This window comes from Myxocyprinus asiaticus, chromosome 47, assembly GCF_019703515.2.
Source record: "Myxocyprinus asiaticus isolate MX2 ecotype Aquarium Trade chromosome 47, UBuf_Myxa_2, whole genome shotgun sequence".
NCBI classification, from domain to species: Eukaryota; Metazoa; Chordata; class Actinopteri; order Cypriniformes; family Catostomidae; genus Myxocyprinus; species Myxocyprinus asiaticus.
The window spans coordinates 5,247,902-5,272,344 of NC_059390.1; the positions used below are offsets into that span (position 1 = coordinate 5,247,902).

Sequence of the window (24,443 nt, forward strand, 5' to 3'; positions counted from 1 at the left end):
ACACATTTGATTGGATTTTCCATGGAAAGCGAGCCAGGAAAAATGAATGCACAGCTATCGTTAAGAGACCTGCAGATGCCTGTTCAAGAAAGCATCTGCCGTTACTCTTCATGTTTCATTGTATTTTTTAAATATATATATCTGAAGTAACTGAGAACATTGAAATAAAAACACACATACACACATGTACTTAGTCACTTTCACGGTTTGTGCTACAACAACAGACAGAGGGGGAGGGAAAAAGAGAGAGAGAGAGAGAAAAGAGGGACTCGGGGCCCTGAATCTGATGAATGGAAGAAAGAGTACGCACTTCGTTTTCATCAAGGCCGCACATTAATTGTGACAACTGCAAGAGAAAAAAAAGAAAAGAATTTTAACATTTCTAGGCACGTCACACGGAAACAAAATCGCCTTATGATAGGGAAAAAATAGTGACTATTTTTGGAATAGCATAATACTTGCACTATTTTTGCATAGTTTGCAAACGTGCAGTATACAACAGAGCACGCTGCGCTGGGTCGGCCTACTGTATCTCACAATGCACAGTGATAGAACCAACCTTCTATTTCCAGTGTGAAATTTGAATGTTGTTAAATTGCAATACACAGAAAATAGCACATGTGCTGTAGCTGCAGTTAAACTTACACCGGCTGCTCATTTACATAAAGTCTTTAATACTGAGGTCAGCAAGAGGGTCTTTAGGAGGAGGAGGCTTCCTGGGACTCTGAGCCATTCCTGGAGACATCTGTGAAGGAGAAACACACAAGCAGGGACTGATAATTAACAGTGCAAATGCAGCTTTATAATTAAATGCATGTCTACGTAAAGGGGCTTCCACATGAGTTGCGTCAGTGGAATCTATGAAGTGAAGCGTCAGCGTTGCCCATGGCAAACTGCAAATATTTTACATTTTGACCCCATTGCCACTGACCTTTCGAAGCGTCAGCCAATGATTACCGGGTAGTTGCATGCACAGTCTGTCTTTGCAAAGACAGGTCCAACTTTACAGCAAAGAGATTTTCACACACGTTTTTACCTCACTAATTATGTCTTTTAGTTATAACAAAGAAACAAAAAATTAAAAAACTGTAGAACTTTATGATGAGTCATTTATTGAATATCTCCTAATTTTTTATTCATAAAATTTACGTTATTGCTTCCGAGCATCCAGAGACAAATTTGAATTCACCAAGACATCACAAGACCTTAACGTAAACAAGTTCTGCAATGAATGTATCACAGCAATTACCAAGACTTTTTTCTCTTCTAAGTCGAAATACACGTTTTCCATGTTTACTGTGCACACCTCCTGCTTTCTTGCCAAGCAAATTTGTCAAATCGCCCCCCCATGATGTTATCTGCAGTGTTTTGTGTTGAGTGTGCATTGATGCCCCTACGCAAATAAAGTGAACGCCGCTTTAAAGGGATAGTTGCCAAAACAGAAAATTCTCTCATCATTTACTCTTTGACTTTCTATCTACTGCAGAACACAAATGAAGATTTTTAGAAGAATATCTCAGCTCTGTTGGTCCATAAAATGCAAGCACATAAAGGCAGCATAAAAGTAATTCATAAGACTCCAGTGGTTAAAGCAATACGATAAGCATGGGTGAGAAACAGATAAATATTTAAGTCCTATTTTTACTATAAATCCACTTTCAAACAGCCTTCCTATGCACGTTCACGAGAGCTCTTCTTCTTCTCTTTTATGCTGATTCACATTCTTCATGCATATCACCACCTAGTGGGCTGTTGTGCAAATATGATTTATTTATCCTTTTCCTTTGCTTTATCCCTCCCTTTTTTATTTCTCCTTCTTGCCCAGCAGGTGGCGATATGCACGAATAATGCCAATCGCTAAAAAACTCGGTCCACTTGTGAACGCGCATAGGAGGGTTGGGGAAAGTGTAGATTTATAGTAAAAAAGGACTTAAATATTGAGACATGGATTTAACCACTGGAGTCGTATGGATTACTTTTATGATGCCTTTATGTGCTTTTTGGAGCTTCAAAGTTTTAGACCCTGTTGACTTGCATTGTATGGACCTACAGAGCGGATACATCCTTCTCAAAATCTTTGTTTGTGTTCCACAGAAGCAAGAAAGCCCTACACATCTGGGATGTCATGAGGGTGAGTAAATAATAAAAGAATTTTCATTTTTGGGTGAACTATCCCTTTAAGCCACTTTCACTGCAGAAAGTAACAAGAGGACTTATTTACTTTAAGGTCTAAGGATGTTCTTGATGAGCTCATATTAGTTAAAGAACTGAGGTATCTGGATGCTCAGAAACATCAAGGTAAATATTTTTTAATAAAAAGAAATGATACAACGTTCAATATTTCTGCTTAAATTTCGACAGTTTTTAAATATTACTTTGTACTATAAAAGATATCAGTGAGGTAAAAACATTGTTGGATAAACCATTTAGTTGGATCTGTCATTGCAAAGATAGACTGGGCATATATACAAATTGTCCGGTAATCATTGGCTGATGCTTCGAAAGGTCAGCGGTAACAGGGTCAAAATTAACATTTGTTTGACTTTGTTTGGTGCCGGGGGCAATGCTCTGACACTTTACTCCATAGAGTTCAATGTTTTCAGCAATGCTGACACGAATCATGTGGAAGCCCTTTGAGCGTGTGCCTACAGTATGTGGGTGAATCAAACAAAAAAATAAATATTTTAGGGTAAAATACAGCCTGGAATCAACTGCATGTACATTTGTTGACTTCACGCATGTGTGTGTGTTTAATACCGGTTGTCCAGGGGCTCCTGTGGCAGGAAACTGTGGCCTCATCATTGGCTGTTGGCCGCCCATCATCGGTGAGCCAGGCATCATGGGAGTGGCTCCTGCTCCAGGCTGTGAGTGCAGGACATAGAGTAAGACACAAACACATACGCCTACACACACATAAACATAAACATACACTCTTACCATGCCAAATGGTTTTGGGGATCCCATGATAGGAGAGACCCCGAGAGGGGAAGTCTAATCGGGTGGGAGGGATGAGGGGGGCAAGACGTTAGGACAGAACAACAGTAACAGCACAACACCTGTACAATAGGGTTCTACCACAGACAAACACGCAAGCACACACACAGAGGGAAATCTACACACTGGAATTAATAGATATGTTGTGCATGCATTTATACGGTTGGCGATGTAAAAAAGAGCTGCTGAGTGAGAAAACAGCTGTCAAGCCGAACAAGCTCTAGTCTAAAGCGAGAACTTCTGAATGTGTCCAATTTCTGAATGCTATCCAATTGCTGTTACTAAAAAATGGAAATTTAAGGCTAATTCTTTCAATTTAAAGGTAAAGTTCATCCAAAAATGACAATTCTTACTCAAAACTGATTTAGTATTAGTATAAGTATTTCGCAAGGCAAGGAATTTTTATATATTACTATTCCTTTAAAATTTGATTAGTTTGACACCAGTGAATTTTATTCTTTTGCAGTGTGAAAAAATGTACAGTTTGATGTTTAAATCCTATCATGTCCATGTGTGTTCAGCTATTTGCCTTTCTTACAATAAACATACCTAACTGTATAAAAGCCATGTATACAAATGCAAAAAAAAAAAAAAAAAAATTCTAGTGAGAAAGCTCCACCAGTCCTATCCATTAAACTGATAGGAGCTAAGAAAACGTTAGCAAGAAGAGGAAACTTGTCATTGGCTCCACGCCGTGCTGCTCAAAGCCATGCGGCTCCACCCTCATGCTCCACGTCTACAGAACAACACAACATTTACCATGGTAATGCCCCAGCTAGGGGTGGGTACCTGCGCTTGCCAGTTCGCCCCTCCAGCTGCTTCACCCCTAAGAGAGAGAGCGTGAAAGAGATTGAAATACAAGAGGAACAGATACACAATGTAATTTATTTTATTTATTTTTTCGTGAAAGAGGGCAAAGAATTCAGTGCGATTTGGAGAAGGAAGTTACTGTGTTCTTACGGTTTCTGGTTTCCCATTGTCAAATCTGAAAGCACATAAATACACACGTTACATTCTGCACATTACAGGCAATGTATCTCTAGACATTTCAATATTCTTTGAGACCTCTTTCCATTTTGGCTATGATTTGGGGATTTACAGATCACCAAATCATAACTTGATTGAATTGAATGTGGATGTAAACGTACTGCTGGCCATGTTGGTCATGGGTTTGACAGGTGAGGTGGCCCCTGCTGCCTGGGGGGCCATTGCTGGCATGAGCACATCACCCAATCCATCGAAAGCTTCACAGGGCAGTAAGGAACAAGAGAAACACAGTGAGCTTGATAGGAAGTCAGAAAAAGCAGATTTTGAGTAACAGTAAGAAAACTGGGACTAAAGTGAATGCTAACAGCTCTCATCGCCATGACAGCCAATAAAGGAAAGCATTGTCAATATGACAGCAGTAAGAAAGAAAACAAGATTACAGGCAAGTTATAAGACAGTACAGACTCAACATTATGCTTTTCCCAATACAACTTTAGCACACTATAATCAAATAAATATAATCATAAACTATAATCATAAACAAACCCACTGACATATTAAACATTCATTCCACTATAACAATATTTAACATCAATGAAACATCTAAAGTGTAAAAATACACTACTCTACAGCTCTAACAGAACGCTGATATTTCTGTAAAAATATTTGTGTAATCCACCTTTCTATAGTAAGATTCTTGTTTCAAAGGTAATTAAAGCCACACTTACAATGTATGAATTGCATTGCACTAGGAACACAATATAAATAGGAAGGTGCATCTGCATAAACATGATGTAAGATCTTTCCAAAGAATTAAATTTACTTTGAACTAACACTTTTCTGATTATTTTTTTGCAATTACTTTCAACCAACTGGACTAGAATTCGACTGATGATCAGTTTAAATAATGTTTTTAACCGATATTTAGCCTTCACATTTCTTAATCGGTTTTAGTTTTTTAATATCGAACATCGAATATCTTCCAATAAATGACGTCGTCTGGTATGTGTTTTAAGAAAAATTTAAATATCATTAAAAATATCGGTTTTATTGCCTGAATATTACATTTTTGATTTGTATATTTGAGGCAAAGAGCGCAGGTTATTATGTCCCTTGCAGCATCATATAAAAAATGACACATACGCTAAGATTATTTTGTTCCTTATATATTTGTTTATGTGTCACCACATGGAGTTTTGGTGAAACAAAAGAAACTTAAGGTACTTTATAATTAATATTATTCTTATATTTAAAATATTCATAGGCTAATGCTATTATGTTTTTGTTGTTGTAGTCTAATGATTTTTTAGCAGTCATTGTGCAAAAAGGCATAATTATTAAATATTGCTTCTGCATATCGGTAATAAGACATATAAATGTAGAAATAATCGGTATTGATATCGGTTGTAAAAAAATCAATATTGGTTGATCTCTAAACTGGACCTAATGTCATTTTTAGTGAATGAATGAAGTTCCCTTTAAGTTCACACATTAACATTGGACATGTTCCACTAACGTTTGACAACCAGAAAATGTCGCAATTTTCTTTTGTTTTGACATTTAAAACCTAAAAAAAGGTATGAAATGTTTTTCTTGCATCTAATATTTTTTAAGTGTGACTAAAGTATTCAAATACTTTTCAAATCCGCCCATCCACCCATCAGACCAGTCAACCAACCAACCAACAATCCATCCATCCATCCATCCATCCAACCATCCAACCAACCACATATCCATCCGTCCGTCCAACCATCCATCCAACCAACCAACCACATATCCATCCATCCATCCATCCATCCAACCATCCAACCAACCAACCAACCAACCAACCAATCATTCATCTGTAAAAAAATAAATATTGGTTGAACTTTGGACATGTTCCACTAATGTCTGACAACCAGAAAATGTTGCAGTTTTCTTTTAAGACATTTAAAACCTAACAAACTTTTGAAATGTTTTCCTTGCGTAGTTTGTATCTAATGTAATGAGTCTAATATTTTTTAAGCATGGCTAAAGTATCCAAATACTTTCCAAATCCATCCATCCAACCAACCATCCATCCAACCAACCAACCAACCACATATCCCTCCATCCATCCATACATCTGTAAAAAATCAATATTGGTTTATCTCTAAACTGGACCCAATGCCATTCTTAGTGGATGAATATAGTCAGTTCCCCTCAAGTTCACACATTAACTTTGGACATGTTCCACTAATGTTTGACAACCAGAAAATGTCGCAATTTTCTTTTGTTTTGACATTTAAAACCTAACAAACTTTTGAAATGTTTTGCTTGAGTATTTTGTATCTAATGTAATAATTCTAATATTTTTAAGTGTGGCTAATGTATCCAAATACTTTCCAAATCCATCTATACATCCATCCACCCATCCAACCAACCAACCATCCATCCATCCATCCATGGGATAGCAGCCGGTGTAGAGCATCAGAACTCACCAGTAGCACAGGAGGGAGCAAGCAATGACCCAAGAGCCAGATGGAAGGAGCGAGAGAAGGAAAATTATGAATAAAATGATAAAGAAACAGAAATGGAAAAAAGAACATGCGAAAGAGAACATGATCAGGAAGAAGAGAGAGTCATCCAAGAGAAGAAACAGATCAGATGAGCAGAATATGAGAGAGAGAGTGAGTGAATGAGAGAAAAGAGAGCAGAATTAAGAAGTAAGGCATTGGGAATAAGGCAGTTTCAGTCCATGTAGGGCAGAGATGAATGTAAACACCACATATGAGAGAAACAGATGGAATCAACAAAGATCTCATCTCAAGATGTGAATGTCAGCACATCTGAGATGTTACACATTCAGAAACTCAATATGCCAAAAACAGCATACACATAACACTGAGCTGTGTTTCAACACACATATAAACACACACATCCACAAATCTACTTTGTTAAAATTACATTTATACCCAGAGGAAGTTTTATTTGTAAATTAGCTCTCAGTTGTTTGATTTAGGCATCAACTTTGTCTCAGATCTTTCCTCTAAAATTTCTTAAATGAAACAATATAGACACAAACAAGACATACAGTAAGAGTGTAATGCTATAAAATTTGTAAGGATAGCACTGTTTGGATAATTTGGTCTTGGAAGAATTTGATGAGAATCATATTGTTCATACTGAAATATCTGACTTTTGATTCTTTGATGATGACTCTGGTATCTTGGTAAATCTGAGCACACACTGTTGAGATCTCTTCTAAAACTCTAAAGGAAACACTTGTGAGATTACTGGGATCTTTTTTCTCAAGGGAAAAATCTGAGAAGCAGGAGACACAAGCAAAAATATCAATTTTCACTCCATTTATTCTAGGAGAAACAACTGAGATCTCATTTGTGTTTTGTTTCCCTACAGGTATGTAAAATGAATCCGTTTCCATGCTATGGACTATGACACGTGACTGATTTGAACAAAGTACAAAAATGTGACCATAATAAACCAATTAAAAGTAAGAAATGATGTACAGAAAGACAGAGGAGGTCACAGAGGGGTGCAGATGATTTACCTGACATCAGATCTCCTGATGGAGCCGCTGCTGGTGGTGCGGCTGGTTTGGCCTCAGCAGCACCCGTGGCATCTGAAGGAACCCAACCACGACCAGAAAAAACATCCGTGCAGCATGAGGGTAAAAAAGTTTAGAATGAGCCAAAGCCTTTAGGCTGAGAGACAACCCCAGAAAGAAAGAGAGAGAAAGAGTGCGTGTTATCATTCATAGAGATTAAAAGTACAAATGTTTTAAGACACAAACCAGCACAAACACACACACTCCCGACTGTAGTCTCTTTTGTTTTTTCTCTTATGTTAGATAACACTTCCATAACCATAACCTCTGTCTAATAACCATCCACCATCAGAACAGCTTTATTTCACAAAACAAAAGATTCCACTCAAACATCTGTCCATGCCAAGCACCAAGCACATCATATCATGCAGACAGGGTTAGTTACCAACCCCCAAATAAGTCCAGAGTTGCCCCGCTGTCAGGCCAGCCCATGGGGGCAGATAGAGCAGGGGCAGGTGGGCAAAACACATCTGATTTAGAGGGAGGAGGGTTTCAGTTGATTTTCTGCTTATCTTTCTACTGCACATGTAAAGTAAACACTAAATATGGGAAAATGCCATCACACTGAACCTGTGAGATGCATTGGTCTGTAGCACAGAACCACTAAGAGTATTTGTTTTCTTCATAGATGAAGATATGTGAAATAAAGAAAGTAGAGTAAAAGGGAATAAAGAAAAATGCTAATATTCTATAAGTATAGAAAATGTAACTAATGGAGACATTTCAAAAGACAGACAGAGGGAATAAGGGCCTCAAGAAATAAGAGAAATCATGGTGTGTTGCACAGTTCCTTTGGCTGCCTCAGGAGAGAAATATATTTGGGTCACCTTGAGTAGCCTAGGACAGAATGGAGAGAAAAAAACAAACAAAAAAACAATGTACAAGTGAGAGGATGGATGCGGTGCAGTGTGTACCTGCTGAAAACAGGTCTAGACTGGGAATAGGGTCTGTTTTGGGAACAGATGTATCTGGCATGTGATCAAAAAAACCTACAGACAAGAACACATATGCACAAACAGATACAGACATGTAATGTTAAATAAAAGTATAAGAGAGGAGTAACACAAATCAAACCAAAACACAGGAAAATTAGTTCAAACTTAACCAAACTAAACCACCTGAATATTTGTAGCATGTTAAAGCGTATATATATATATATATATATATATATATATATATATATATATATATATATATATATATATATAAACTGCATGCTTCTATAAAGTAGCACAGATATCATCCTTACAGTGAAAAAAGTTTGTATTTAAACAGGGTTCATTTTGCACCCTAAAAAACATTCGTTGTACAACTTAAAAGGACAGGAACAGATTTTCAAAAGTGGAACACATTAAGGCCCAAAACATACTCTATGCAAGAAAGTGAATGAAAACGCTTCTTGCTATTGAAACTTACATGTCATTTTATTCCAAAATGTTACAACTATGGCTGAACAATTAATCAAAAAAGTAATCAAGATTAGAAATACAGCTGCCGCGATTAATTAATAATGAAAACTGATGATTACAGCTTTCCAGTTAAGTCTTCTTCTGTTGCGTCAAATATTTCTTTTTACAATGTTCTTTTGCAACGGTTGAGTATTCTGAACAAAAATGGGCATGTTCCAATCTGTGGCCGTTTTCAAATCGGGATGGGTGTTTTTCAACTGCTTACATGATTTGCCTACTACATTGAGATTCCCTACTTTCACTAGATAGTTCAGAAATGCACATCCTGGTTTGGAAATGCCCACTGATTACTACACTGAGATTAACTACTTTCATTGGATAGTTGAAAAATGCCCATTGCAGTTTGAAAATGACCACAGATTGGGAAATGGCCATTATTGTTCAGCAGAGACCTATACTTCGGTATTCTAACCAATCCCAGACATGTTCATTGAGCAATCAAATGGCACTGGCAAATCAGAGATTCTTAAATTAGTCTGTAGTCCTAATGCGATCCTAAGGCGCAAGTTTTAAACAATCTAATTCCCAGATGCTGGCTTTATGTTTCTCCTCTGTTCACGGTTCCACATGAAAATTAGCACTGAAGAAACATCACCTGAGATTGAAAAGAAGCTTTAAAACAAAAGCGAGAATCATAGTTGGTTATTGTTACATTGTAGTTTAATATTGTTGTGTTGTGGCTTTTTTGGTTGTGTTGTGGCTTAATTACTTTGTGTTGTGTCTTTTCTGTTGTATTGTTGTTTAATATTGTTGTGTTGTGGCTTTTTGGTTGTGACCAGGCTTAAGTTATTTGTGGCTTAATTTTGTTGTGTTGTGGCTTTTCCATTTTGTTGTGGCTTAATTTAATTTTGTTGTGGCTTTTTCATTGTGTTGTGGCTTAATTTAGTTTTGTTGTGGTTTAATATTGTTCTGTTGTGGCTTTTCAGTTGTGACAAGGCTTAAATTTGTTGTGGCTGTGTTGGTGTTGTGTCCAATTCAATAAAAATGTTAATTACAGCTTGGTTTTGTCATGCAAGTTCCAAACATAAGTTCGGGAGCAGCTTGTTCATCTAGGCCTGGCAATTATATCCCAAGGATATATAAGCAGCTGCTTCCCTTGCACAGGTGACAATTCTTCCGGCATCCCTACATCTACACCTCCCCATCTCTACCTTTATTTCAAAATTCCTATACTAATTATTATTTCAAAATTGTCTTTCTATTTCTTGCTTTAGTCACTCAGTCCTGTACTCGAGCCCCTCTGTTATGGACAGCATGCCAAATCCGTTTACCCTAATGCGCTCCAAGACTATATGAACCAGTTGGCTTGTGAAATAAATATTTAATGTAAATTCTCTTAAGAGACATTAATAACTGCAATTACCATGTCAAGGGAAATAATCAACAATTATGATTTTTGTCATAATCGTGCAGCCCTAGTCAGAACGCAATTCATAACACAACGCAAGTGTGCGTTGCTTTCTCAGCGTTGCCACAAGGGGCTCTAAAGCAGGGCTGCAAAGCATTGGAACAACATTCATGTTTACGAATGCTCACTTGCTCAGAGTATGTTATGGCCAAAGGGGGTTTACCAGCAAACAGGTCTGTCCTTGGGGCTGGGGTAGCAACTGGAACTACAATACTGGTAGGTGCCGCCACTGACTTAAAGTTACAGTCATCTACTGGTTGCATTGAGAATAGATCCAACTGAAGGGAGTTTTCAACAGCAGTACCAGCTGCTGGAGCAAAGGGGTCTACCAGGAGAAGAGGGTGAGTGTTTAAAAACATCTTTCAGGCCCATTGTGTGATATAATTTATTATAGATTGGCCCAAAGGATGAAACTTTAAAGGAGGAGAGAAGAGAAACAGAAAATAGGCGAACAAATTCTTGACGGTTCACTGAGACAAGTTTCTGAATCTGAGTCGTTCCTGTCAGATTCGGTGAGTGTTGTATGTGTAATAATTTGATATCTGCTTGTGTCCCACAAAGAACAGAACTTCAATGTTCAAAGACCATTGCCCTAGCAATACATATAGCAATGTTCATGGCAACACCAATGCCAATTCAGAGAGAAAACTCAACAGAGCAGAGGAACAAACTGACTTGAGGAAGCTACTTTAGCGCAAGCGCCTGTAGAAGAGGGACTATAAGCATAATGTCTGGTTCACTTTGCACCACATTTAGTCAATGCAAATACACACACACACACATATGCACAGTGCCATCACCCACCAGTTGCAGCGGTGCCCTCGGAAGCAGGGGTGGGCGTGGTTGCTGCGGCCCCACCCTCTGCAGCAGGAGCTGCTTCAGCTGCAGGGGCTGCAAACATGTCTGGAGCACCGCACACGAGGGCCAGAGGATAGATGTGAAATAGAGGAAAAGGAACAGGAAGAAGAAGAAAAGAAGAGAGATAACAGCATGAAGAGAGAAAGGACAAACTTCAGTGTCATGCAAAGAGTTTGAAAGTAAAGACTTTTGCATTTAGAATCTTTTAAGCTATGTTTCATACTTTTTTAAAATAAGGATTTAATATCTAAGGGTCTTACTAATAATACATTTACATGACTTATTCTACAGAAATAATGATGACCCTTTCTTTAATCTTAAAATCAACATGAAATGCCATTCGAAATCCATTTACTTCTGTATTGTGGATATAAGGGAGGGACTTCACTCTCGAACATCTCAACATATCCAAAAGGTAATGCCTCTAACATAGTGCAACTGTCAGATTCTGGGAGTAAAAATTCCATTAATTTTCTCCATAGGTGAATCGATTTTAACGATTTGTTATAAACCTTTCAAGACAAGCTCAGAGGTTGTTAATCGATGGTAAATGCTTCACGTTATTTCAACCTCATTTAAACAAAACAAAAAATCAAGTTAAATAGTGGAATTCCTGGTGAAGAACTATACTACCCATGATCCTGAAAATAAAACATCAACCAATCAGAGAATCGCGGCCAACAAAGTGCGGCAAAAGAGCTCTGCAGCACCCTCCACTTCCATGACACACTGTGAATGATGCAACCAAGTCCATCTCCATATACACTCTCAAACTACTAATTTGAATATTATTATTTTGCAATTACATTGTAATGTATTGTTACACTTATGATCAACAACTTTAAATCAATATTCTTATATTTTTCCATCGTTTATAATTCAAATTCAGCATTATAATTTGATTATGGATTATAGTTAATTCCCTCAACAAAAACCTTAAGTACACAGCCTGTTGATTTTCAAAAAAGAATTTCCTCAAATCAAAGTTTGTTATGTTGCGATTCGCCTCGGAGCTGGTTGTTTTGGTTCATGGCTTAGAATGCTTTTATAAAGAATTTTATGAAATTCCTATGGAAAAAAAATGAATGGGAAAAATTCTTCCGAAACTAAGATGGCTTAAAAAGTGAACAGGCACTGTTGCGCTGTATTACCTTGTGGATAGGATCATAATAAGACCAGCAATGTGTATACAAAAGTAAACAGGGTCCATTTTGATTTCATGTTGACTTTAAAACAGTTTAGCATGCACTGATCTAAAAAAAAAATGAAACCCTGATTAATCTTACTGTGTAGATTACAAATAAGAATAATCAAATGATAAGAATTCATAAATGTAATTTCAATAAATAAGATCCGATAGAGCATTGAATGCACATTTCAAACAAAAAATGCAAAAGTGTAGCAGTGAAAACATACAGGAACAGAACAGGAAGTGTGGCGCTCTATATTTCTAGTGTAGCAGGACACAAAAAATGGAGCAATGGTGAGGGCAGACAAATGAAGAGGCACAGACAGTGCAATTTTGATCTGATCTGTCATTGTGTGCTAGGATGTTTCTCTGTTTCAGAATGTGGCACAGCCTTTTCCCCCAGAAACATCTTCTTAAGGAAGAAATGTAAAAATGTCACAACTGACCTCCGAGGAGATCCGCTGAACCGGAGGAAGCACCGGCAGCGGAAGGAGGAGGAGCCAAAGAAATGGCTGCCTCTGCGGCTGTGGTGGGCGTGGCTGAGGAGGCGGAGTCTACGGCAGGACTTGGGTCAGGAAGGAGAGTCTCTGTAGTAAAGGAACCTATTTCTGCATAGCCACGCCCCCAGAGGACCAATATAAACCATAACGTAAATAAACAGGTAACCAGGAAAGAGAGAACCATATAAGAGGGCCAGAGCAGAAAAGAGAGAGAAAGAAAGAGAGATTCTACTGAGCCAAGACAGAGGGACAGACATGGATTCACACTCTAAATGGGTTTTAGGAAACTTGGTTGGATATTCATTGCAAACAATTGTTATAATATAATTTCAATTTTTCAGATGAACTGTAACAAGTGTTTAAAATGTTTAAGAAGGTGTATGAGACATTTAACACTTTAAAACAAATGTAAATAAAAAAATCATTGGCACTTACCTGACCCTAGCAGATCTGTTGTGTGAAGTCCATCACAAAAAGACAATAAGAAAGAAATAAAAAGGAGTAAGCTTAATCAGCAAAGGAAGGAAAGATATATGCAAAAGTGTGTGTGTTTGATTATGTGTTTTACCTCCCCATGATGTGGGAGCAGCTGATGCACCACCTGCAGAAGGTCCAGAGGAAGACAATGGGTCCAGATCCAGCAGAGAACTACAGAGAGACAGAGAACAAGAGACACTCCCCATATGAAATAAAGTTGTAAGATTAGATATTGGGATCTATTGTTCTAATTAGCAATAATCCAGTTATTTTCAGATAGGAAGTGAAGGGTGGTAAAACGGGTCACTCACTCAGTGGCAGTCTCTGCAGTGGGTGTGGCCTCAGTGGGTGGCGGCTCCAGAGTGGGAACGGCAGCAGCGGATTTAGCGGGAGTGGAGGTTGGAGACACGTTATTGGTGGGGGATCCCTACAACAAAAAGAGTCTAAATGAGCTTGATCTCATGAAAATAACATGACAGTGGCAATATTTTTGTGAAATGATATTACATGTTTCCTTACACACATCGCAACTGTTCTGAGGTGAACTGTCCATTGGTTGGCGCTAAAAGTGATGTAATTTTTTCCCAAACAGAGGAGGCTTTTAGGATTAATGCTCTATTAAGTTGTAAATCAACAAAACCGACCTCCCTACCCTAAACCTTAAACTTAAACCAAACCAAATGTGGCATAAAATGCAAATGTGACATGGATAAAAGAATAGTTGAAGCAACCATGTAATTCTGCAGTGCTTCTATGACACTTTCGGCTCACATGTCGACTTGCGTGCTCTTCAGGACTCATATCTCAGTCCTTCACATCGCTACTGCAATTTGATTGCACTCGAACAAGCTTGTAAATGTAGTTGGTTATGTAATGCAAACATTCAAATGTATCACCTTAGAAGTTATGCTCTACAGTAAAGGTGTTTTGATGTAATAAGGTAGCATTGTGTGAGAAACAGGGCAAAACGTAAGTGTTTATTAACTAATAATCTTCCGTTATACTCGTGATTTATTTGAAAGGGTATAAAAGTCATTGTTGTTGTAGCGCCTCTAGTGTTCATTTCACCAGGAAACTGCCGCGATATGTATAACGAGCCACATACACGTATAGTATCGTGTTTCTATGCGACCAGGTTAGTGTATGTATATATATAGTACATTAGAGTGTATGTGTTAAAAAAACAAATGTACTGTAATGAAAAATCCTTACCTTTGTGGGTGACCTAGAGGAAACAAGGGAGAGAAAAATTAGACTAATGTGAGCAGATGATCTTATTTAGGAAAGTTGTATGGTTCAGATGTTGGTCTTTCGACTTAATGTTTATTGTGTTTTTCTTAATGGCTTAATGCTTTTTTTTTTTTTTTAAGTATTAACTTGACACAAAATTAAAACAGACACAAATGAGACCAGTGTTGACATACAGCAAGAGCTATAAGATTAATGTGGATAGCATAGCTCAGATTATTGATCTTGTAAGAATTTGATGAGAGATGTTTGAGTTCAAATTTAAATCTGACTTTTGATCGCAGAGTTCTTGATATATCACAGTTTTGAAATCTCTTCTGAAACCTCTCATCAGAAAAAGACCACCGGTAATCTCACATGTGACTCCTGAGAAACAGGATACTTGTCAAAATCTCAATTAGTACTCCATTTGTTGTAAACAAACTAGTAAAATGTGATTTTTCTATTCTACATGTAAACAGACCATGACTGATGAAAATGTAGAAAAAACAAACTCACCCTTCCCTGAATATCCAATGGAACAATGCAGGGAGAGTAAAAAATACATAAATCAATATGAAAGTTTAATAGTTAACAGTTTGTTCTCAAAATGGCACACAGTGCTACTTGGTTAGTGACTTATCATTAGCAGATGTATTTCATCTAGAGGGATGCACTGTACACTAACTGCAGTGAAAGTTCCCCTGGAAAATCTGTGGTTATGTGCCTTGTTCAAAAGCACAAAAGTGATAAGGTTTTCTAACAAGCCTGTAACATTTGCTTTACAAGCCCCACATTTGAACCACAAAGATGCTGCCACTGTGATATTTAAAGGGATTTAGAGTGAGTTCAGAGGTTTCATACCCTTTCTTCCCCTCTAGACTGTTCATATGTGTCTCCAGAGATTCCAGAATACTGCTGGGAGCCTGAAGACATCAGAATCAAACACGCACATATGATGAGCAAAGAAAACGATTATGCAGACAGTACAAACAACATCAGAGCACAACTTATGTCAATCTTTCTCAAAGTTCCACAGCAAATCCAAACCACACCAGAACTCATTTTTTTCAGAAATTTCCACCAAATGACTGTCCAAAACACTGCAAACTCAATTCTGAAACTGTGACATTTCGGTACATTGCTTTAGCCTGTTTCTGACTGAGTAATAAGCAAATCTTACACTGATGCAGAATAATAATATAGTGGTGTGACTTCTCGATCATTTCAAAATGTAGAAAAGCAACAAAATGGAAAAGTGTATTACTATCACAAGGATGATTCAAATGAACATTTTAAAATGAAACAGGATCTGTTTTAGGATCAGCTTGCCTCTGTTCAGATAAAACACACTTATTAGCAGAGAATGGGCAAATTTTAATCTTAAATCTGTAGTTGAACTCCAGGAAATTGTGTTTTGTAACTAACTATAATAGGTCAGGCTGGAAGGGAGTCTGAACAAACGGGGAAAAGCAATGCACTGAGATGCAAACTGGGCTCCAAATCAGTCGCTATGGTTACCGGCTCTTCGTTCTGGTCTTTAAAGGGACAGTCTTCATTGTCTGAATCTGCCAGGTCAGCCACCATGCCAGGGTGCAGACACTGGGAATCCCCACAGGGAGGAGTTATGATAACAACAATCAGTTAGGAAGTAACTCTAATAACCATTTTACAAGGCCTGTATACTCCATATTTGCTGTAAAACCTTTCTAAAGCCATTGATTTCATCCTGACCTCATCCTAATGTTAATTAGAAGCCCGTTTAAAGGCATACATGAATATGTGCAAATGAAAAGACACATATGAGACTGAGTGTTTGTGTGTTCTCAATCACTTGGGTATTTGAACTAAGCTCAGATGTCCTGCAATTGGCTTACATATGAGATGTCAGGAATGTCATTTTTATCCACTCCTACTTGCTGCAACAGAAAACGAAAAACCTTTTCAGATTGAATTATATATAACATATATAAGGGTTACATAAACATTTCAAACTAACATATTACTGCTTTCATTGATCAAAATAATTTTACTTAATAAAGTGTAACATTTAATCTCTGTTTCTTACCTCAGCAATTTTCATGAACTCTGAAATCTTGGTCACTCTGGTCAGAAACTTCTTGTAAATTTCCAGTGAGTCCTTGCATTCAGACTTCTTCATTTTGAAATATTTCTCTGTGCAACCGAAAACAGATCACATCTTCAGTTAATTCTAGGAGAAATTAATTGTTCTAGATAAAGATGTTATGTGCTGTGGTTTAGAGATGCAGATCTACAGTAAGTTGTTATAGCAACACATGCCTAATAAATTGATGATGCCATCATTGTAGGAGGCAAACAGCTTTATCAGATCTTTAAAGAGAAGCAAGAATGCTGCATTGATGATGCCGTTATTCAAATCTTTAGGATGAACCTAAAGGAGCGAGAAAGGACAGAATCACTTGGAGAAAAAGTTACACTTTTAAAAAGCTAGAAAATGTATTTGAATCATAACAACATCAATTCTGAAAACCAAACAATAATAATAGATTTGATCCTGATCTTGACACTTGAGGACACACACTCTTAAAAATAAAGGTTCTTTATCATTATATATGGTTCCATGAAGAACCTTTAAAACACAAGGAACCTTCCCATTGCACAAAAGGTCATTTGTAATGGAAAAAAAGGTTCTTTAGACTATAAAAAGTTCTGTTTTGTTCTTCACGGAAAATGGTTCTTCTATGGCATAGCTGAGAAAACCCCATTTTTGGAAAGATAATTTAAATAAACACAATTTAGTCAATCAAGTAAAACATATTCACATGGACCACAGTCTTCAAACTTAAACATGGGCTATTTTAAATGCAAGACTGCTCAGAGTCATTTATGGGACAACTCTGCAGAATGTTCCAGAATATGGGAGGATGTTACACACGTCAAACTCCAGCAGCGTGTCCACTTGAGTCTGCAGGGCAGGCATGGCCTTCAGGAGCTTGTCAGGAGCCATAGTCCTCATCACACCCTCAGCTCTGAGCACACACACAGGAAAGAGTGGTTCAAGGTGAGTGGGGGAACTGTAGGATTCTTAAATACTTTTACTGTGATAAAACAGCATTTAATTGGGATCTTGTAGCTTTCATACTTAGAGATGGCATTTCTTTTGTGTTCTGTAAATGCTTTACAACCCTGGGAGTAAAATTGTTATCTAAAGTGTCTCCAACCTTGGCTCTAATAACTCCTCAACTATCTAAATTGCACTCTAACACAGTTTCTGAGAACTGTGAGCAACTGGTTTCTCAATGCTTCTAAATTAAGAAACCCATTAGCCTTCTATTCCCAGAATCAATCGACATACTGTACCCCTTCTTGACTCGAGTGAAGTCGAAGGCCATCGCACGGTAAGCGTACGCCTTCTCATTCAGGTACCGTGCATATCGTCTGATAAATGTCGACATGTCATAGCCTTGAAGACAGAAAAGGAGTAAACAGAACTTTAGTTCCCTTTAACAAGACACAGATTACATTTAAGGTCATTACACAGAGTAAGATTTGAAAGGTACTATATAACTAGATTTTTAACATTCTCTGAAGAAAAAAAACGAGTGGTGCTTTCCCGTTTTATCGTCTAACTGGCAAAAATCACTTTAAATTCTCAACAAGCCGCACAATATGAGGCAGCATTCATGTCCGTATAGCACAAACAGTGCAGGATGAGTTATACACCGAAGTGTAATACTTAGAGTTAAGGTTTGTTCATATCACTAACCCTAACACCATTTCTACAATGGGCGTGTTCAACAGTCAGTTCCAAACTGTTTCTTTGTCTTGTTGGCAGGAGTAATGCCAGTGACACACACCCAGTGTGTGTTAATACAAGCACCTTACAAGCACCACTAATTGTTAAACATACTAAGAAAAACTGACTATATATTGAGTGAGATTTAACTGAAGTTTATGTATTTTTATCTTAAACTCAAATGTGCTCATGCACAAACTCACCATGAGTGCCTGTTTTGTCAATAAAGTTGCTGAGATTGAACAGGGAAGTCCTTGAGGCCAAATACTGGATGAATCTCTGTAGAGATGTAAATAGGACAAATCTTAAAATATGCATGACGTTCTTGCATTTTTCATCTTAGATCACTAACTTAGAAGGAGTTTGCAAAAGTATGAATAAATGAATGAACGTTACATTTATATAGTGCTTTTCTGACACTACACTCAAAGCGATTTACATAATGAACAGGGGGTTCTCCTAAACCACCATAGGTAGTTCTGTATGCAGTTTTGCCTTTTTGAATTTTAATTTCACACAAAATGTATCTGTGAGTTTTAGTTTTAATTGTACAGCAACTTAATATAAAGATGTTTCTTTAGCCTCGGACATTTTCATTTTTACTCAAACAAACAGATTTCAGCTTTTTTCTTTTTGTTATATGAAAGTTACAACTGACTTGTCTGACAGGTCTTCATTGATTTTTGGTACTTTTAAATGCCTTTTATGTATATATTTTACTGTTTTATCCTTTTCTCAAGTCAAGACTGTCAATATTAATCTATTGAAAATTCATTATAAATATACAAATTATTCCATGTTTAAAACGATTATAATATAAACAAAGAGTGAAATAAAAATAAACTATGTTAATATTAACTGTGTGATAATCATTTCTATAATTTGTTTTCTTTCAAAAATTACGACTGTCATAGAGTTGTGGCGTCATTTCCACCTTATCAAACAACTTTGCCCCTAATAAAGTTTTTTCTTTTAAAGTTAGTGTACTTGTTCACCAAGCTGACTAAAGTGTCAGTGAAGAGCATGCTTAAGATGAAATATTAGACAAGTGATGTTTGAAGAAAACAAAGAAAATTCAAGGTAAATATCACAGAAAATTTGTATTGGGTATCATTTTCAATCAAAGTGTAATTTTGCCAAATGATGCATAAAGTGTGAAAATATTATTAAATTGTGTGTATTTAGAATACATAAAAAAATTAGCTATGAAATTAGCCTTAGCAAGACAGAGTCGTCGTCCATTTATTTCAAAAACGTCACTGTCATTTTCACCTAAGAATTCTGTTAAACACAATACAGAATTTGAGATGTGCAGGAAATTACACTGTGGTGGGAATTGTCATGACTTTCAGAAAAAAAATTATATGAATGACATAAATCACCTGTAATGCATGGACAAACACACTGAACACATTAAACACAGTAAACAAATAAAAGAAAATTAAGAATGTGAAAACTGTTTTAACAAGACTTCTAGCAATGCTTTCTAGCAGTCCACAGTGCTAAAAGTGCCCGAAGTTGAGGAGACACCCATAAAAAAGAAAAAAGAAAGTAGTATGACAGCTCACTTCATTGCCGTAGATGCAGATGTGGTGAGTTGTGGTTAGGGCTTTGAACACGACCACCCAGCTGACATTGGTGGATCTTTCAAATAGTGTGTCAGCCATTTGAGGGATGTTCACATTTGTCTCATTGGTGGCTGAGATCAGATCTGCACACACAGAAACACACACATAAACCACCACAGCTTTATTCATTGTTATTTACATTTACATTTATGCATTTGGCAGACGCTTTTATCCAAAGCAACTTACAGTGCACTTTATTACAGGGACAATCCCCCTGGAGCAACCTGGAGTTAAGTGCCTTGCTCAAGGACACAGTGGACCAACAACCTTTTGCTTACTAGTTCAGTGCTGTAGTCCACTATGCCACCACCACTCCTGTTATGTGGATGGAGGACATTTATACAAACATCACTGAGAGTTTAATGGTCATTGAACCAGCAGAATGATTCTCAAGGGACAAATTCATAACAGCAACTGCATTTAGGAAGCAAAAAGCAGCCACAAAGAGATACATATAAAACTGTGCATTTTTCAAGCGGAGAATAACTTACCGCATGCAATGGAATTTATGAGGAACTAAATGATGGAAATGTTTGTGCTGAAAGAGACTGAGGTCATATCATGGTTATTAAACTGTATTGCAATGACACACATTTCTTACACACTCCGATTAAATCTATTAAAAACTAACAAGTAAAAAGCCATTCTAGGGGATGATGTGCAGGATGACATACTGCAAATCAAACACCAGTGAATGCACTTGAACTAAACCTGGATTTGTAGTTCCGAGTTATTCAGACATGTTCTATAAATCTATCTTTCTGTTTAGGTTATGTTGTAGCTGGTGTCTGCTTCAATAATAGACACATAAATGTGGAGTGTGGAAACTAATCACACTTGACAGGTCTAAAGATAGTCCCATTAAGAAATCAGCACCACTCAAGAGAACTTTCTGACCCAGTATGAATGTTTTCAACTTCAAAAACAGACTAAGAACTGATTTAAAAAATCAGACCTGAAGTAACTGGGCTGAAGTGTGACCTGGAATTTTTTTTATTTGTGATTCACACAAAGTAAAAAAATTAAAAAAAATTGAATAAAAAATATATATATATATATATATATATATATATATATATATATATCTTTTTGGACCATTAAGATTTGTGGGGGGGGAGTTTTTTAAATAAAAAATAAATAATGTAATGCAGTATATTTATCATTATAAATTAAGGGAAGTGCAACTAAATCTACCATAATGAATAAATACTTTACAATTTAAACAATGTAATGTATAAATCTTTTTTTTTTTTTTTTGTATTACAGTATGAGAATTATTAATTTTGTATTTTTCATTATTTTGTTATATTTATTTATTTTTTCAGAAAAATGTGCTTCAAAGAATTTAAAAGAAAAATTGTCATAAAAATAATGTATCAATAATAATAAGAAAAAAAAGGGTTTTTCTTTCCTTTGATTTTGGGGTGAAATATGACCCAGACATGTCTTTGACAGGTTTCATGAGATTCCGCCAAATGTAGGTTGTGTTTAACACCTTGTAATGCTTATAACGTTTTAAGGGTGCCAATATGTTATGGCTGCCGGAGAGCAGACTGCAGCAGAGTTAAGAAGCCAAGAATAGTACAGATTAGAACACACACAGATACAGTGTGTGTTTCCAGAAATAGAACACAATATGTTGCTACCTAACAACACAAAATTTTGAAGTATATTGCACCGTACATATGTCCATATGTAGGCTATGGATATGTGAGCATTGGGATTATGGAACTGTTCACCACACTGTGATACAAGTGACCGGATTAAAGACAACACATTGAAAAGACACATACACATCCACTGTCACATCACAGTGAGCACATGACATGACTTAACTCTCTACCAATCAGATGCTCCGTTTGTTGTGTTTCTGTTTTACATGATGCAACAAAATAATGTGAGCCAGGTAACAATATAATACGAACAATCTCTCCATTTTTTTTTTACATTTAACAATGTTTACAAAAAAAGTCAGTGTTAATCTACCAAAAATATCTTGCCTTAATCAAACATTTAACTTATGATTTGGAATATGCTCATATCTAGACGACCAAAATGCAGATTGTGCTTACATTTTTAGTTTACTTCAAAGAACATGCTGCCTTTCTCTCTAAGAATGAAGAGCCTCTGACGCTCACTGATACCATGTCATCATGATGTCACTCACTCCTCCTCCATCCCCAATAATCTACTTCAGTTTCCATGACAACTTCTCTGCCACCCATCACTCCTTAAAATTCAACCAACAGATGACTCTAGTTATTAGACAAAAACTCTTTTGCTTCAAACTCAGAACACAAATCAAAATTTCTGTAATGAAATACAAGTGCAATGAGGGTGTTTCTTTAGAATGGACATGTGTCTTTTTACAAGACAACACCAAACTGAACTGAACCAAGAATATGTAGATCAATAAAGCTATGGGTTTAATAAGACCCTGCTGAGTGAACCCAGAGTGTGCTTTGATATCCGGAAAAATCTGACAATACTTGAGTACAGAAACACATTGAATTCATCACCCATCTGCCTCTGTGTGTGACTCGCATGGTGAAGTGAATGCTGATATTAACACACACAAGTCTTTGGATTTCTCTTCAGTTTGTATACCAGCGTCCTTACCTTTGGCTTTGTAAATAACACATGCATGCTTTAGCTGATCGATTTATAATTCAGAAGGCCTTCTCCTGTAGACACAGAGCTCAATAGCCAAAGGAGACATGCATATGTCTGTTTTAGAGGCAGTCACTTTCTTTCAGCCTGTTCTGTTGCTTTGGCTATCTCCTTGTCCTAGATCACACCACCCACATAAAGACACTTCAAGGCATTCCACTGTTATAGACTGTCAATTTTCCTTAACCTTATAATGCAATCATGTTTTTCCCATTCAAACACATACAGTGCTACTAATACACTTCTTACAAAAGATGCACGCTAAAAAGCCAAGTTTTCCCACCTAGAATAGCTACCAGTCCCAAACTTGTGACAAATAGGCTATATCTCATGGAGGACTACCCATGCACAATGCAAATCACAGGACTAATTTCAAGGTTAATACAGATAAGCAATTCGGCCTGCATGCACCGAAGCCGCGTCCCCGTGGTGTGGTGCTGAACTGGACAGCTCCAGATATGAATGAGTCGGAACGATGGGAAATGAGTGTCGGTACAGAAGCGTTTCACTTACATTCCAGGTGCTTCTTCTTGGGCGCCATCACCTCGTGCGTGGTGGCTTTGCAAACGGCGCGAGCCACATCGGATCCGGTGAGCTGGTACTGCGCCGCGGCGATGCGATCCGTCAATGTCTGTCCCGACATTTTCTCCGCGTATGGTCGACAACCACCTCACGAATCAACTTCACCGGAAAAAAGGGAAGGACAGACGAAATGCATAGGCTTTTCGCCGACAAAAATACCAGAGACGGAATCCAAACGGTCCCTTTAAAGTCGCCAATGGATTTCTCCTCTTGATTTCCAAGCAAAACGGCTGTTTTCAGAAAATATAGGCTATATTCAGAAACACACTGGAAAATATTTTGTTGCGATTTTATCTCACAAAACTGGTCTACGCAGGCGTCAAATGGGTTGGCTTCAGCACCATGGATAGTGCCCCTATTACGTAACGCCCTACGCTAAACAAATAGTGCGTATTTTCTGGTTCTCTTGGGAAATCAGTAATCAGTTCACCACAGAAAACAGTCGCACTTGATTAAGATATGTATTATAAAAGCAACCTAGCCGAAATGACAGAAAAGGGCAGGGTTTTGCGTTGGACCGCGTCTTTTTGCAATGAAATCGACGAATCAACGCATCAAAACGTGCGGATGAAAAATTCAAACCATATAGAAACAAATTAAAAGAAAGCTCAGGGTTTCCTGCAGGGTGTCCTCGTCGATTAATATACTATGAAGCAGCTCGAGATCCCGGAGTCTGTATTCGGTCGCCCGTGTGTCCTTCCTGTCCGGTCGAATAATGATGGCGTGTCTGTTCAAGCCTTTTCAAGGGTTAGAAGACAGAAATGTTGTTAGGCTAAGTGTTGTATTGCTTTGGTTTGTATTATTTAATTATTTATTATTAATTTTATTATTAAAGTCCTAGCTTTTCGGTAGTCGGTGGACCAAGTCAGGTGACGCATAACGGGCTCTTAAAGGGAAGCTCCGTCTCGCTGTCATGCACCTTTGTGCGCGTTCACGGTTCATCTGTCTGCATTCTGCTCACTGAGCACAAAGATAGAGCTCTCTGTCATGTGCTTTGAATGATATTAGTCAGATGGAGTGCAGGCATATTTAATGATGCAAATGAAATGCCCTTGATATTTGGAGATTTGGAATGTCAGGTCTAGGACAT

General features: G+C 37.3%; 1 protein-coding gene across 1 annotated transcript; it reads right to left on the reverse strand.

Annotated features, from left to right (window-relative positions):
* Positions 1 to 198: 198 nt before the first annotated feature.
* On the reverse strand, positions 199 to 24,305 carry snap91b (synaptosome associated protein 91b). Its single transcript, XM_051690535.1, has 24 exons — positions 23,285 to 24,305; positions 20,042 to 20,184; positions 18,677 to 18,752; positions 18,038 to 18,140; positions 17,613 to 17,706; positions 16,997 to 17,108; positions 16,764 to 16,870; positions 16,573 to 16,614; positions 15,560 to 15,621; positions 15,215 to 15,220; positions 14,681 to 14,693; positions 13,780 to 13,895; positions 13,560 to 13,639; positions 13,427 to 13,441; positions 12,938 to 13,099; positions 11,249 to 11,347; positions 7,511 to 7,582; positions 4,143 to 4,238; positions 3,955 to 3,979; positions 3,754 to 3,820; positions 2,938 to 2,991; positions 2,758 to 2,862; positions 646 to 745; positions 199 to 346 (listed from the first exon to the last, which is right to left on the reverse strand). The coding sequence occupies exons 1-23, from the start codon at positions 23,412 to 23,414 to the stop codon at positions 659 to 661; spliced, it is 1,866 nt and encodes a 621-aa protein (XP_051546495.1). The 5' UTR covers positions 23,415 to 24,305; the 3' UTR covers positions 199 to 346; positions 646 to 658.
* Positions 24,306 to 24,443: the final 138 nt, after the last annotated feature.